We start from the raw sequence: 16,461 nt of genomic DNA, 5'->3' as shown, positions 1-16,461 counted from the left end.
GACGCGAGGGCAGTGGCGCGGGCTGGCGTGTGGCGGCTGTGGGGTGAGCGGCAAGCTGGGGAAAGGGGGTGAGGTGGAGCGACCGAGCGTGCCATGCATTGGGCTAGGGAGCCTCTCTCAATTCCACTCCCAGATTCGGCGTGGGAGCGATGCCTGAGGGGTTGCCCGGGAAGGCTTCGTCGAAGGTTCTCGGGTGTCTAGTCGACGGGGCTGTCGGGGTCCTTTGGACTGGGCCAGGGTCGGTCGGCGCCGGAGTAGGCGGGCGCCTGGTGGCTCAGCTGTGTGAGTTTTCGGCTAGCGTCCGTCGGGGAATTACCCGAGGAGCCCTAACTTGTATAAAAGCAGAGTCCATTTAAAGTTGGGCTGGATAGCCTCTCTCTCATTGGTTAGGGGGCTTGGAAAAAAGAGACTCGGCGAGCCCTCGCTGTGGTGCTGCCGCCGCCGCCGCCGCCGCTGGAGTTGACTCTTCTGCTCGCACTGCTGCTGCAGCACAAACGTGACTTCCAACATTTTTTATTTATCTTTCCCTTTTCTTTTCCAAGATGTAACTACAGATCAGACACTAAGGACCTTCACGTTTCGCTGATGTAGTTTTTGGAGGAAAAAGGGGGGGAGTGAAGGGCGTCGGTTTTTTTTGTGTGTGTGTGTTTCGGGGGAAATTTTCCATTATGAGTGTTTTACTAAAGTGAATTTTTTTTTGTTTGCTTCGTTCGTCTTTGGCTCTTTTTTTTTTTTTTTTTCCTTCCCAATTTCGGATTTATTTCAAGGCGAATCGGGCTTTGGGGGAAGAGGAAGAAAAGTCGGATTACAAGATCAACCACCACCAACAACAATAAAAACCACCAGGATATTTTTTTGCAAATTTCTGACGGCTTTAAATTCATGAAGCAATTGTCCCCTTTTGCAATCAGCATTTGGATCTCAGAATGAGCAAGGAAAGACCCAAGAGGAATATCATTCAGAAGAAATACGTAAGTGCTCTTAACAACACATCCTTTGACTTGCAGTTTTAAGCAATGGCTCTGAATGTCAAGTTTATAGATAATTCTGCAGCTGAAGGGTTTTAAACACAGCGTCCGATAAGGCTGTTTCTTTCTTTTCTGAAAGAGGGCTTTTCAGGCAAAGTCGTGTCTGCCTAGTTTGGATGAAAAAACAGATTGGTGTAGCGATACCTCAAGTGAATAAATTGACCTCGAATGACACAACCATAATCTAGTTTTAGATGAAAGGCAAGGGATTTTGGTGTAGCTTGGAGGGGGGGGTGGGGGCTGCGGTAATGTAACTAAACTGCATTCTCGGGCGGATTTGGCCCCATATTGCACTTTGCATGCAAATGATCATGTGTTGTTATTATTAATGTTATTTGGAAAATCGTGTAACGCGTGTGTGTTGGAAGCCCTTTAAGTTGCAACCGAGGGTCCGATTATGGCGATCTTGTTCCTTGCACTGGCACATCAAATTTAATGTATGTGGTCGTTTTGGCTTATTTGGTTCGCAACGTAAACCAGTTGGGAATCATGTTACAGCGAATGCATTTGTTGGGATTGACTTTAATAATGGGACTGGTTTTGTTTAAAAATTCATGGTTTCCAGTTTTAGGGGGGAAAGACATACAATATAGCTAATGTTTTTAAGTAGGTATGTGAATGCATGTGTAAGTGACTACAAATGAATTCTCCCTGTTAACTGGGCTTCTGAAATTGGGTGATTATTCAGAGATTTAAATGGTTTGGAATAGTTAAATTTGTTTTGTGCATAGTACAGCTACGTTTTGATTGGCATGGGGAGTGTTTTTGTTTTGTGTATGGCTTTTTTTTTTTTTTTTAAGTTTGGGGGGAGGGAGGGTAGAGGGGGACGGAGGATTAACCAAATATGCACTCGAGTGATCGGTGATTAGCTGCATGCTTTAAATCAAAGAATCCATTAAAAAAAAAAAAAGCCCAAATGAACATACATTTGGAATAATGCAACGTTATAAGAAAGTTTTATTTGAGTCGAGTCGACAGATTGGTGTTAATATTTTGCCTTTTTGAGCAGTGTGATGTGTGTAATGGGAGATGACCTTCGGGCACTGGTTTTTGTAAAAAAAAAAATACATTTAATGAAAAAGCTGAATGCCTCTTCTAGAGGGCTGATTCTAATCTAGGCACGTAAACTTCAACTATGAAAGAAATGCAATGTTAAATAATCAAGCCCAACTTAAAAAGCTGTTCCCTAAAGAATTTAAGATTTAAAATACATCCGCATTGCAGAGGGCTGGGTAGAATGCAAAGGACTAGTTTAAACTCGGGCTGTAGAAACTGCATGGAGACAACCTTGCCTTGGAGCGTGGACGCCTTCCCGGGGCACGTCCGATCCGGGTGCAGCCACAAAGCAAATGGGGTAGAACTTGGACAAGAACCGCCTCCGCCGCCCCCACCCTTCCCCCGGACCCCATCCCAGACCTCGCTAAGTTGTGGAGAGCTGTGAGGGGTGGGATTTTTTGTTGCTGGCGGTCAGTGGATTGTGTCGAGTGCGGGCGTCCGGCCGCAAGCCCGTGGCTGGCGGCGGCCGCGGGAGGCAGAGCACGAGTTGACGCCAGGGGAGCGGAGCCCGTGTTCCCGACGTGCTCGAGCCGGCAGCAGAAGGGAGGGCGCGCGGGGGTCGAGGCGGGCTGGGCCGGGGCCGGGGCCGGGGCCGGGGCCGGGGCCCGGCGGGCGCGCGCGCGCGGCCTGTAGGGGGCGGGCTGCGGGCTCCTGGCTCCGGGCTCCGGCTCCCGGCCGCTGGGGCTCCGGCTCCAGGCTCGGCGCGGGCGGGCCGCCGGGCGGGTGGGTGGGGCGCGGGGGCGGCGCGGCCTGCTGGGCCCCGGGGAAGGGAGGGGAGGGGGCGGGGGCGTGCCGGGGTGGGGGCGGTGCGGCGCACAGCTGCAGCGGGCGCCCCCCGCCGCGCGCACGGCCGAGCATGGCGGCGGCGGCCCGGCCGGCTCCCCGCGGCCCTGCCCGCCGGCTCCAGCGCAGTCTCGAGAGCAACAGGTTAAGCCGACGAGACGTCACCGCGCCCCCTCCCCGCCCCCCGGTTCTCCCCCCGCCTCGCGCCGGCCTCCCCCTCCTCCTTCCACCCCCCCCCCCTCCCCCGTCGCTCCGGGTTCCCGGACGCTCCCGGCCGCGTTCTGTTGTCATTGTGACGTCACAAAGGGACGGGCCCGGGTGGAACCTTCTCCTCCCCCTCCGTGACGTCAAAAGTCGGGCGGGAGGTTCCACGCGGCGGGGCGGTCGGGGGAGGAGGGAACGGGCGGAGGCGGGGGCGGGGGCGGCCGCGGAGCAGGGCTGCGGCGTGGGAGGAGGAAGAGGAGGAGGAGGAGGATGCGATCGGCCTCCGCCTTCCGCCCCGAAATGCTGCGCTTCCCTGCAGGTGAGCCGCTGGGAGCCTTTAGGCCCCCGACGAGTGCTGCCGACCTCGCTCGGGTTCCATTTAGGGGGTGGTGAGCAGGGAGGAGACGCCTCCTTTCTGCAGAAATGTTTTTCGCTTCTTGTGTTTCTAGGTCTGCTGATGGTGTGGCATTACTGCGGTGGTCGTTGTGATCGCTCAGCAACGCTTTTGAAAAAAGCAAGGAAACTTTATTCAGGGAAAAGCTTTGCTCTGTAAGAAGGACTGTGTTGTGGATTTGGCCACCTTGTCACTTGAAGTCATGTTTGGGGTGCCTTTGGGGGATGGGACGGGATGCCTTTCTGGGTGATGCTGTTCAGCAGCAACTGTTGCTCTTTCTGGAAGCCTTGGAATACTGTGGAGGGGGTGGCGCTCCTCCTCTGCTGTGCCAGCTCTGTGCTGTATCTTTTTTGGGGGCCCGGGCGAGGTAAGATTTGTCATGTATATGTATTCTTAGAAGAGCACTGGACAGTGAAGTCCCCGGGTACTCTGTGCTTAGTACTTTTGAACGGTGGAACGAGAGGCTTGGAATCTGAGTGTGTTTGTATTTACTGTTCTGTAAAATGGAAATGGTAACACCTGACCTGCTTTTGCCCCGCACTTTATCTGAGAGGCTCACGTGTGTGAGAGATAATGTGCGCGAAAGATGTAAAACAGTGTGCTCTTTCTGTGTAAGGTGGTATTATCAAGCTGGTGGAGGGCAGCACTTTTCTTACAATTGGTCTCAAAAGCCTTAGATGCGTGCGGCGTTGCCATTTTAGTTTATTGCCTTAACAAGGCAGAGTTTGGGGGTGGGATTGTCGATGGCAGACCTTGGGAGAAATGATTGTTGTATTTCATATTAAATGGCATCCTTGAGAAACTCATAAATTGTAAGGTAATCCTGTCTTAATTGTGCCGGGCACGACCCCCCCCCCCCCCCCAATACCTTAAATAACTGAAAACAGTTGCCTTTCAAAGCGCCATTCCACTTAGACAATAAAAACAGTAGCTGTCTTGCTCTATGGATGTTTTCTACCATTTCCTTCACTCTGCTGGTGGGGTTATTCCTAGGGAAAATAACGGATATGATATCCAAGCTTCAAAACCATTGGGTCTTTGATGCTTTATAGCAGGTATGCGTTTGAAATAAAAATCCCAGCCACGTGAATAAAAAATTCTATGACGCACGCACTGAGCTCAAAAACAAATTACTGGTTTGATTCCTAGGACAGCTCAAGCGGAATTTGTAGCACCAGGCTGTAAGGGTTTTAAGTATCTAATTTTCTGATGTAAAAGTGCAGCATAATTAAACAAGACTGGAAAAAGTTCATGTTACAAGGTTCAAAAGCAGGATTTGCCATAATTACAATTTCATAAGATTCTAAAGAAAAAAGTAGAAGCACACCAAAATGTAGTGGAAGGATTTATGAGCCCCCCCCCCCCCCCCCCCCCCCCGCCCTTTACACCCATTGGCTTATTTTACAGTTGTGAGGGGGGAAAAACCAAATACGTGTCATTCAGTTGCTATGTTTTTCCTTTCCTGGGCTGTGTATGTGGCTTGCTTTCTGCCTCTTTCTAGTAGTGGAAAACTTTATTCTTTGTCACATAAGTGTAGGGCAGGGGCCCTTTGGTAGCTATTACTGGAGGGGGAGAGATTATGGAAGAAAGACCGTCAAGTGAAGAGTCCAAAAAGTGTGTCATGAAAATGTAAAAAGAAGAAGAAATAATGTCCCCAAATAACCCAATTTGAGTTACTGTTAACCCGCATCGTTATTACTTTACTGTCAGTGGGTGTTTGACTTGTGTGTCTTCTGTTGTCATTGGCCCAAATAGCTAACTGGAGTTAATTGGTATTCAGATGGTATAATGGCTGTTTCTTTTCTCCTGGTAGGTCATAACCAGTTCCTGGTGCTGAGCTGGGGGCTGTTGGTTCCCTTCCAAGTGCCTTGGAAATAACTCCAGTGTTAATCTTAATATATCCCCTGCTCCAAAGGTTATTTAAACTCTTGTCCTTTAGAAAATCTTTTGTTGGGATACGTAACTGGTGTCTGTTAACGTTCAAAATGGAGCTATTTTCTCCTTTTCCTCCTCTCAAGGATGACACAGACATGTCATACGAAGCCTAGCAGCACATTGAAACGCTTGGTAAAGGCCAAGCTGGAGTATTTTTAAGGTTTACCTTTGATCATGACGTTCTTAGGACCCAGGCTCCTGCATTCTGAATGGTTAAAAATTTAGTTGCATTCTTCTTCTTTTTTTTTTTTTTAAGAGTTTATTTTTAAATAATCTCTACACCCAACGTGAGACTCGAACTCACGAGCCCAGAGGTCAAGAGTCCATGGTTGGAGCCAGCCGGGTGCCCGAGTTGCATTGTTCTCATCCTGCTGTTCGGGGTCCTCCTCTAAGTCTCCCCCTGGATTACATAACCACTCTCACGTTCTACCTATCCAACCTACTTAATCTGTTGGCTGTGATACCCCAGCACAAAGCTCCTGGCCGGTGGGTAGCCCTGGGTGTATGTGCCTCTGTCCACTTTGGCTCCGACTCATAGAAGGCTTGCCAAGTGTCAGTTGTTTCCAAATCTGGTTATTCCAGTTAGACTTATTCTTGCAATTACAGTTAAATATTATGTAAACCTTTGAACAAGTGTGGAAAGAAAATTGGTTTCTTTTTTCTTTTTCTTTTTTTTTTTTTTTTGGAGTGTGGATTTTTATGAAAACTTTTAAGTTGACTGTTTTGGGAACATTCGATAAAAGTGAATGACTTAAAAAAAAAAAAAAATCAGGCTGTTTAATGAGATGTGGGCCCGCCGTTTAAAAGACTCGGGGAAAATCTGTTACGGATTCATTGCTTTTGCAAGTGATTCCCTTTTAAGAACCAAACTTCATTTATGCCCAGACTCTCTTCCCAACAAACAAACAAAGCATAACACGGAACACTGGAATTCTCAACAAATCTGTTGCTAAAAGTACATTTAGGTGTTTACGTTAAAGTGTTAAAATAGGTGTGGATTTTCAGGTTTCCGGACCAACAGACCGTACTTGAGCTTTTTGGTCCCTGTCACCCCTGATTAGAGTGCTTCCGTTGTGTTTGCCCTTAATCCCCAGGTATTAAACTAGACTCCCCAGCCAGTTGCGGCCAGGTAGGTGAAGTGTGGCCCAGTTTCGAGTGGCTCTACTGAAAGTTAAGTTGTATTACTTTTAGGATTAAAGGGTTGTGTCCTTCCCTGGATGGTAGGGGGCCTTTTCCATACTTGCCTCATTCATCCCTGCAAGCTTCTTTCGTGCCGGGAGGTAGGCAGTCTGAGTGAGATTTTTTAAGGTTTTGACCTTTCCCGGGGCTTCAGTTAACACTGTGCTTTCTGGCAGCCGCACACTTTTTAAATAAGGGGTTTTTCAGTTCGTTGCTGGTCCAGAATAAAGTCACTAAAAGCAGAGCCGAACCTTATAGAAAGTGACAGTGCTGGCCAGATCCCCCTTCGCTCCTGGTCGGGTAAAGCTGCCGGCTTCCAGTACTCCCTGTCCCTGTTCTTGCTTGCAGGTGCGTTCTCTCTTGTTCTCTTAGGATGTCTGGGGACAGGAGAGGGGCCGTGCTTTACAGAGGGAGATGCTGTTCCAGAGGGTGAGGTCTAGGTCCCGCCTGCAGAGCAGTTGGACTACCTCCTGGGCCTCTTGGGTGTCTGTCTGGGTTTCTTTCCACTTCCACACTGTTTTGCAACAGATTTTTTTTTGCTACTCTTGCGAGAAGGCTGTCCGTTTCTCCTGGGGTTCTCTTTGAAGTTTGAAGAAATGTGCCAGAAGAGCTTGGATCATAGAAAACACTCTAGATGGGCCGCGCAACACCCACTTCTCCTGAAAGCCTCGTGAAGAGAAGGCCCAGGCAGTTCTGAAATAACCGCCTACGTTTGTTTCCATGGTGAGTTCACACCAGAAACAGAGGCTGTTGAGTCCATTTTACAGAAGAGAAAAACCAAGGCTAACAGGCACTTGCCAGATGGTTAAAGGCTACACCTCTTGCCCACTTTTTAGTCCAGATGAAATAGAAGTAAAGTGAATGACCAGTGTAGCCCCAAAAAGGGTGGGGGTGGGGAGGGAAGCCATAATAGGGGCTCTCAGCGGGCTTTGGAGAGGTGTTCTGCCGAAGGAAGTTGGGGAGGTTGAGGTAGTTTGTCAGCCTGGAACAGAAGGAGTGCCTCCGTCTCAAGTGCATGTTTGTGTTTGTTGTTTTTTTAAACACCAGTTGGTGGAGCTACCCCCTTATCCCCAGCTGGCTGTCTCCGTGAGTTCGCTTCTGAAAGAGCTCCGAGATCCCAGTACCCCTTGGGGACTGGCTGGCGGGTGCTCTGTATTTTTGTAAGTGTCCCCACCTGCCCTCCGGGTTGCACCTGAGGGCCCGCCGGCCGGCATTAGCTCTCCAGGCTCCGAGAACTTTCTTCACAGGGGCTGTGACAAATCGGCCGCATACTCTTTTTTTGCACTTACATTCTTGCCCCTGACTTTGCTGCTTTAGGGGGACCATGGGACACTGGGGGAAATCATTTGCCCTCAGTCCTTACTGAGGTCCGGGCCATCCTGGTAAACAAAGGCTGCCCAGATATGTTAATGAGGCAGCTTGAGTAATGGGGATATTATACGTAATTATTCACATATTCGTAGGATGTACGAGGGTGTTCGAAAGAGGGAACCCTACTGGTTGAAGTTCTTGAGAGCTGTTTTTGAGAGCTGGTGCTGCCTGAGAGGCCTAAATTGGATTTTAAGTTCTAATTTTGTGAGTCTGTCAAGCTCCACCACCCATGAAGAGGAAGGCCAGTGAGCATTGAAATGTCATCACCAGCAGTGTTCAGTTACCAGGAATCCTAGAAGGTTAACAAAATCGCCACAGTTTTGCCCCTTCAGTACTCCCAATGCAGCACTTGCCTCACACACCCCCTTTTCTCCAGTCGAACCAGGAGCCCTTTCCCAGCAATCTCATTTTGGGTGGGTGGGGGATGCAGTGAGAGGGGGGTGGGTCGTGTGGGTGTCTGTTTTCCATCAGGAGACCCTCTGGTTTGCTGTGCCTGAAGGATCCAGGAGAGCGTGGGAGACCTTTCGGTGCCCTGTTTTATTGCTCTTTTTAAAAATCTGGGTGGTTCTTTTCTCTATTATTTCCTAACCACAGTTTTGGTTAGGGCTTGATCTCCAATGGTTATCTCTTGGTTCTCATTTCTGCCAGCTGTTAAAGTGTTTGGTGCCTGTGGGGGCAGAAACAGGTGCCAGGAGGAAATGAGAAAGGATTACAACTGAGCATGTGTTTCTTGCATTTATTCCTTCCATAGGTTTGCAGAAAGCGGACTGTGGAATGAATGCTTGTTCTGTTAAGCAGCAGTTGGATATGGACATTATTAAGACTTGGAGAGTTTTGTGCTTTGTGTATCCGCCTTGTTGCTAGTGCATGGGCTTCGGTAATGCAATGCCTCCGATTTGGACAGGCTTGTTATGAAGATACAGGGTACCTCTACATGGTAATGGACAAGATTGGGGATAAGAGCCGAGTTCAGGGTTGGGTCCTATAATACACCGGCCGTGTGTGACCCTGGGCAAGCCACATAACCTCACTGAGCTGCTTCCTCATCTGGAAAACTTGTTCCGTGCACCTTAACGGGCTTGGGGCTGGGAGAGCCAGTGAGATTTTTGATGTGAAAGCACTTTGTAAATTGCATACGCCGGCACAAGTGCTCAAGGTATGACACAGTTGGAAATCACCAACCTGAAGCATCGGGCCTGCCGGCAGCCTTCATAGCTGACTCAGAAATAAATGAATCAAGTGAATTCTATACTTTGCTTCTTAATAAACCAAATGAGTAGCAGCAGATATTCTGAAGCCCGTTTTGATGTAATGTCTTTCTGCCCCCACCCTCTCTGTCTGTCTGTTGAAACTCTTCTGTATCCGGCACTTGACTCCCAAACACAGATTGAGAGGCACGGATTGACGGTTGAGTTTAGAGTGGCACTGAGTCTGCGTGCAAAGAGCACCACAGATGTTTAAACTGGACCTTGGAACAATAATCCTTGAAATTGAATGTCTGATCATGATCCTTCATTGGCTCCCTGTGGCTTTCAGGATCAAGTCTACACTAAGTGTGTCCTCAGCACAGCGTAAGAAGCCCTTCTTGCTCTACCCTGGGCCCATCCTGCCGCCCAATCGGGAACCCAGCCTCTTTGCATATCCTGGTTTCTCCCAACGGGTTGCCTGAGGAGCCCACCCCGCCCTTTTGAGGCCTGCTACTCTGTTCTCCAGTCAGGCAGGGCTAAGCCCTTTCTCTCGGACTCCTTACACCTATCTCCAGGCGCTGCAATCCGTGTTTACCTGTCTCTTACCCTGTTAACCCCCCAAGAGGGAGGGGCTGAATTTTCTGTCAGCAGGCGGCCGAGGAAGTATTTGTTGAGTTGAAGCTTTTGGAGTATGTCAGTTGCTGCCTGGTTGCGGGAGGGAATTGGTATGGATCTGGCAGCAAACGAAAAACTCAACTAAGGAGAATCTCCGGGCTGAGAAAGCCTGGCGTGTCTAGTACTGTTAAGCAACTTGACTGAGGTTACACATTTCATCAGTGACACAGCCAGGGCGTGAAATCCAGCCCCTGATACAGCAGAAGGCTGCGTGTTAGTGTTTTTGGACAAGTTTTTAAGAGGTCCTTCTTCTTCACACGTGGATTCTCAGTTGTCCATGGTAACTTGAGGAACTGATTACTTTTCATGGGAAAAGACCATCCACATGTAAGCATTGTGAAAACGACTTTCTTTGTTCTATCAGAAATCCTTCAAATCAGATGATTACAAATGTTGAAAACCATTGCAATTGCATGCTAGACATTCATTCACATATATGTATATACACGTATACGTATATATAGTTTTACACATGTAGTCTCATGCTCCTAAGGGATGTTAACGTGCTTTTTGCATTTATATCCTGATGATCAGAATACATTTATACACCATTATATTTATTGTTGCTTTATTTTATTAAAAAACGTTATGTTTATTTTTGAGAGAGAGAGAGAGAAAGAGAGAGACAGTGTGAGTGGGGGAGGGGCATACAGAGGGGGAGACACAGAATCAGAAACAGGCTCCAGGCTCTGAGCTGTCAGCACAGAGCCTCAGGCGGGGCTCGAACTCCTGAACCGCCAAATCATGACTTGAACCAAAGTCGGACGCTTAATCGACTGAGCCACCCAGGCGCCCCAACACCATTATTTTTAATGGCTGCAAGGCACTTGGTTGGTCTCTACCACGGTTTACTCCACCTGCCTGTTCTTGGTGGCCTTTTCGGTTTGGGAACTCTTGTGCAAGATCATGTATGCAGGCAGTATGCTTTACCTGTATGTTTTTTCCCTGAACTCCAAATTCCTCAAAGTGGAATACCTGATTCTGAAGTGCCCATGTTTACACGGGGAGCCCTGTTACCATATTGTTTTCTTGGAGAAAAGCTGTACTAATTTACAGTCCCATAGGTAGTGCATGTGAGGCCAGCGGGTTTGTTTGTTTGTTGGCTTTTAAAAACCAATACGGGCCCTTGTAAGGAGTAGTAAAGATGTCAGTTGGGTTTTATTTAAGTTTCTATTTTCTTTCCTTGTCCTCTCTCAGGGCTTTAGAACTAAACGAGATAAGATAACGTGAAATCACTTTGTAAAACAAAATTGCTTGAAGAACACAGTGTGGTATTAGAACGACCGACCACAGTCTTGAAGGGTGAAGAGAGTCTGTATACTGGTACGGAAACGGTATTTCCTATTTATGAAATGCTTGTTTGCGAGGACATGACATGCTTTAGGACGCCCTGGAATGTCATTGTTTTCGCGTGTGATTTAAGCCTTGTTTGTGAGGTGGGCTTTGCATGGTTACAAAGGTCCCATTGGACTCTGGCTTGGCAGAGACCTTCCATTTAAATAGAGCTGATAGCATTCGGGTTGCTCGCCATGCTCTGGCACGGTGTTAGGTGTTAGAAAAAAGGTCATCGTCCTGCCCTTGGGAAATTTGTAGTTTAATTGACGGCGGGATGCAAAACACTGGGAAAAGAGCAGGTGGCCTTGGACAAATCATCCCAGTCGCCGTTTCTTCATCTGTCATGTGGGGAGAATTGCACCTTTAATCTCAAGGTCATTTTGGGGGAGGCAGAATCCAGTGTTAACCTGGGAAGGGCTTACAAACGGTTATTACAGACTGTTATCTAGGCTGTGTTATTCTTGTAAATCGCACAGGTCTTTGTGGCTGTCATTCTCCAGGCTCAAGGTTGAAAAGGGAACAGAGTGTTTCTGGGTTGTGAAAATCATACAAGGTGCTCAGCACTTTTCCTTCTTACCAGGACTTGCTTTTTCTTCCTAACTTGAGGAAAAATGCAACCTGATCTCTACACTGGACACACTTCTTGGTCGTTCGGGTGATGGATACCGCACCCCCCCCCCCCCCCCCCCCCCCACGCATATGAGGACGAGGTGGCGTCGCAGTGCTAAGAAGCAGCATTGCTTTTTGGTGTCTAAAAGAGTACTTTTGGATAAACCTCTTTTCCTCCCTTTTTAATTTTCTAGTCAAGACGTCCCTTTAGAGATGTGGTAGAACTTTGCACGTTTATTGGTTTTACCCAAATGGCGCCCTTTTCCACCCTTAGGCCGCCCAGAGCGTTAGAGCTCCATGCGTTCTATTTTCGGGCTGGCCATGAGGTCTCGATGTTGGAGGATGAAAGAGCCAACGGGAATGGAAGGCTTTGCATAAGTAGCCGTGGCCTGGAGTCCCAGTCAAATTGGAGCCCACGGTTTTCTCGGGCCTTGAAGGCTTTTGTGGGCGTGTTGTCTTGCCGGCGCTGGGTCTACGACCACACCACAAACCTTGGTCCCCTGCGCTCGCCACGTGACTCCTTTTCACATCGAAGATTCTGAGTCGCAGAGGCCAACTGCCTTTGATGCCGAGTGAACAGTGGCCTTGGTTTCTCAACAGTTTGAAAAGCCTGCAGTGTTTGGTGGGGCGTTCGGCAGAGTCTTTATTTAGGAACCGGACTGGAGGGGCTAGCTTGGGGGCAAGGGACACCGGCTTACTGAGCCTGGTTATTTTAGCCTGGTTTTGTTGAACATTGCAGGCCTGCCTACCGGCTCTGCGGCCTTTCGGCTGGGACTTGTGGTTAGTTGCCCTTTTTTGAGACGTGTTTATTTTCCGTATTTACTTCTCTGTACCACGCCCCGTTCCAAAAAGGATTTAAAGCCGTAATGAGCAGTCATCCTGGGAGCAAATAATTTTCCCTTTGATCCGACTAAAGTTCACTCTCCAAATGCAAAAAGCGACAAGCATATTAAAACGGGCCCTGACCATTTGTCGTCCTGAGCCAGGCAGTGTGAGTTAGGGCTGAGTAGCTTTTTGTGTTCGCTTTGAAAAGTTGAGCCAAAATTTTAATTAAAGGCGAGTTTTGTTAAGTAATATTGGTATTGACACCCTGACAGAACTCTTAATCTGCAAGAATTTTAAAGATGCATGAAAGTGATCCCCAGTGGTGGTAACATCCTTGAGTGGCAGAGATCAGGTTTCTGTCTAAATGCCACTGCAGTTCATCACTTTTTTCCACGGCGCAGGGGGCCAGGGAGGGTCTGGATTTAATAAGAATGAACTTCTTTGGGGGAAGCGATTGGTAGATGTTAGTGCATGATTCAGTGTCCTGTGTCTTTAAAAATGTTTTCAAATACCCGTTCTGTATGGTAATCCTCAAAACTACTGTTAGGATTCCAAACCATTGTGGTTTAAACTTAGCTGGAATCTGAAAGGTGGCTGACAGAGTGAAAGGAAACCTCCTTTAAATAAGGAACACATTTGGCTTGCCTGATTGTTCCAGAGTCTGGGCTCTGGGCATAGCTGAACCATGGGCCAAGTCTCCTGATGGAAGAGGTTGGGGAATGCTTGCTTCAATGTACTGGCCTGTTCTCCCCCAGCTCAGTCTAAACACCCATCAATTAGCCCTGCAGAGACTCCTGCTACAGATAGGAACTTGCAAAGCTTCGTGTTACACCACGTTCTTGTCTAGATGAGAAACACAGCCTTTTGTACTTGTGATAAATCAGAACTCTAACGATGCTATTAAAATAGGTTCTCTTTTGGCCCTGGTAAGCTAGAAAGCACTGGGAGGCAAGGAACATAGATCTGACTTGGAAATATCTGCAGCCAGAAAGTGGTATTCATTTCTCTCTTCTGATTCTGCCCGCTGCTCTAATTAAGTGATGTGATCGCTCCCCCAGCACTGACAGAGCCCAAAATGAAATACATTTTCTACCTACCAGCCTTTTTTCCTTCCCTTCTTCCACAAGACTTGCTGAAGTTGTCATGTTATTTCTTTCCAGAATTTATTGGAGCAGTAGGCAAAGCCTCTTGGGAGTATAAATAAGGATGATTATAAAGAACAGTCAGTTTACCAAGAAAGGCTATTATCTTTGACTTGCAAAAGCTTTTACAGCCGAACATTGTTTGCTTACAGTTGTTTAATACAAATGAAGACCTTAATGGTACCTATTGTAAGAGGAGTCCTTTTTACTCTATTTGTACACGGGAGGTCATCTCCATAAAGAACAGAACCACCTGGCCCAGGCATAAGTGCTTGTTCCTCTGGACAGGCATTATATACGAGCCAGGGAAGGCCTTGGATGGTACTTCGTGGTTGCCTTTTTTTTTTTCCCCTACCATCAACAGCAAATAATCCTCCCTGCCGGTGTTGAAAGATTTCTAAATCTGATAAATAATATCTAATTTACTTTTGGAGGCCCTTCCTCTCAGCTTCCTACCCAGCGTTTGAATCCAAAGACGGCTTCAACCAAGCTCGTTGGAAGAACCTGTCTGAGTTGGCACGGACATTGAGTAAATATATTTAAATGGAAGACTCCCGTGCTCTTAATTAAAACCTGCAGGAGAGCTCCAGGGGGGAATAGGGAGCCTAAAGTTGCAGTTTTTAGTTTTTGGGAGATTCAGGTTCCCCCTCGTTGCACTTTCCAGTTTAGCTGCAGCGTTATCTATACATTCTTGGCATACGGTGCTGTCCTTTGCTGCTGTATCTTTAGCAAAGTGTCGGCCCGTTTTAGCCTTTCTTTTTATAAAACTCTCTCACATCTCCAACTTATTCCAGCTTGTTTGGCAGTTCGTCAACTATTTTTCTTTTGGCGTTTCAGTGTGAGTTCAAGACGAAAGGCATCTTCGGCATCTCAGTCTCTTCCCTGAGTGATTTTGGACGTGGCATCACCACGGTCAGTTTTAGAACATTTTCATCACCCCCCACAAGGACCTCCATCCCCCGCTTGAACAGCCATCCCATCTCTTCCCAGTTTCCCTGGGCTCTCACAACTACTGATCTGTCTCTCTGGATTTGCCTGTTCTGGACATTTCATCTAAATGGAATCATACAACATGTGGCCTTTGGTGACTGGCTTTTTTTCGCTTCGCATAACATTTTCAAGGTTCATTCCTGTTGGAGCATGGATCATGTTCCGTTCCTTTTTGTGACCAAATACTATTTCATTGTGTGGGCCTATCGCAGTTTGCTAATCCGTCCGTCTGCCCGTCCGTCCATCCGTTCATCCACCAGTGGGCATTTGGGTTGTTTCCCCCTTTTGGGTTATTGGGGATAATGCTGCTGCGAACATTTGGGCCCAGCTTTTTGTTGCGGGCGACGTTTGCATTTCTCTTGGAACACTTCAAGTTAGAAAACCTTGCACGTGAAACCCACTTGCCGCTACATTTATTTGCTGCTCTTTAACCCGCTAGGCGATTTCTCTTTCGCTTGTGCCCCTGAGCCACGTCAGCTCTGCTCAGCTGGGTGCTATACTGGGCTCTCCCCTTCTGGGGCTCTTGCCTTGCCTTTGGGGGCCTGGGGTTCTCCTTTCTCTCACTGCCTGATTGCCAGCCCCTTCACTGTGTATGTTGGGGGGCCAAAGTGGTCTTACTTTCTCTGTCCCTTTGCAGTCTGTAAACACCGTTCTCACAAGTTTTAGAAATATACACGCTCCGCCGGCTTAGGCGTGAAAAAACAGTGGGACTTGGAATTTTACTTTTTGTGGGTGCTCAGGTGATTTTGGCCGTGGCTGTGGGTCTTTCAGGTCCACACAGTTTTGGGAGGGGTGGAGTAAAACCCTTGCTCCTTTCTGGGAGCATGAGGAAGGACTCAGAATTGTTGCTCTGCCTTCTCTTCACTTTAGACTTTCTCGTGGTTCCTTACGTTGACATTTTTTGGCAAAACACCTCGGGGACTAGAACCACTATCTACCTAGAAACTCTCCCCGATTTTCTTGGTCCTTCCAAGCCTGCTTTGCCTGCACCAAAAATGCTTCCGAGGCTCTTCATAATGAACTACTTTAAGAAATGGGAGTGATGGGACACCTGGGTGGCTCAGTTGGTGAAGCGTTGGTTCAGGTCACGATCTCGTGGTTCGTGGGTTCGAGTCCCACGAACGGGCTGTCAGCCTGCCAGCACAGAGCTTGGAGCCTGTTTAAGACTCTGTGTCTCCTTCTCTCTCGGCCCCTCCCCTGCTTGCGCTCTGTCTCTTAAAAATAAATGTTAAAAAAAAAAAAGAAAAAGAAAGGGGAGTTGTTTTAAGGAAGAGGGATGGTGCCATGTTTTTTTTTGTGGTTTTTGATTTGTACCAGATTTATTTTTCCCCAATGCTTATTTTTTAAAAAAGTTTATTTATTTATTTTGAGAGAGAGAGAGAGAAAGAGAGAGGGAAGGAATCCCAAGCAGGCTCCTCGGTGTCTGTGCAGAGCCGGACATAGGGCTCGATCCCATGAACCGTGAGATCATGACCTGAGTGGACATCAAGAGTCAAACTGAGCCACCCAGGCGCCCCTCCCAACTCTTATTTTTAAGCCTTCAAAGAAATTGTGAGGCAATAGAAGAGAGGTGGGAAGGGGGGGGGGGAAGGGTCTGAAAAAGTCATGTGGCCTGGGGTGTTCCAGAGCCTCTGGGAAAGTGGAGAGTGAGTGAGCATCTTGGTGTGGATATCTGTGCCTGGCCTCGAGGAAAGCTGAAAACCAGCTTGTCTGTCAGCATTTGGAATCTTATCTGTCAGTTAGTGCTT

General features: G+C 47.9%; 1 protein-coding gene across 6 annotated transcripts in view; it reads left to right on the top strand.

The window, feature by feature from the left end:
* The first annotated feature begins 363 nt into the window (after positions 1 to 363).
* Positions 364 to 16,461, top strand: part of JARID2 (jumonji and AT-rich interaction domain containing 2) — a 272,087-nt gene continuing 255,989 nt past the window's right edge. The window contains exons 1-2 of one of the 6 annotated variants that reach the window (XM_078446619.2): positions 364 to 971; positions 3,521 to 3,620. Coding sequence is in view for 1 of the 6 variants with exons in the window: in XM_081795699.1 (XP_081651825.1) it covers positions 2,941 to 3,390 (450 nt within the window). In the remaining 5 variants the exon portion in view is untranslated. Of the gene's footprint in view, positions 972 to 2,905; positions 3,391 to 3,492; positions 3,621 to 16,461 lie in introns of those variants that run through there. The other 5 variants (XM_078446621.2, XM_078446620.2, XM_078446618.2 and 2 more) reach the window with 5 other exon arrangements.

This window comes from Panthera onca, chromosome B2 (genome assembly GCF_046562875.1).
Source record: "Panthera onca isolate mPanOnc1 chromosome B2, mPanOnc1 haplotype 2, whole genome shotgun sequence".
NCBI classification, from domain to species: Eukaryota; Metazoa; Chordata; class Mammalia; order Carnivora; family Felidae; genus Panthera; species Panthera onca.
This window is presented reverse-complemented; position numbering and strand designations above follow the sequence as displayed.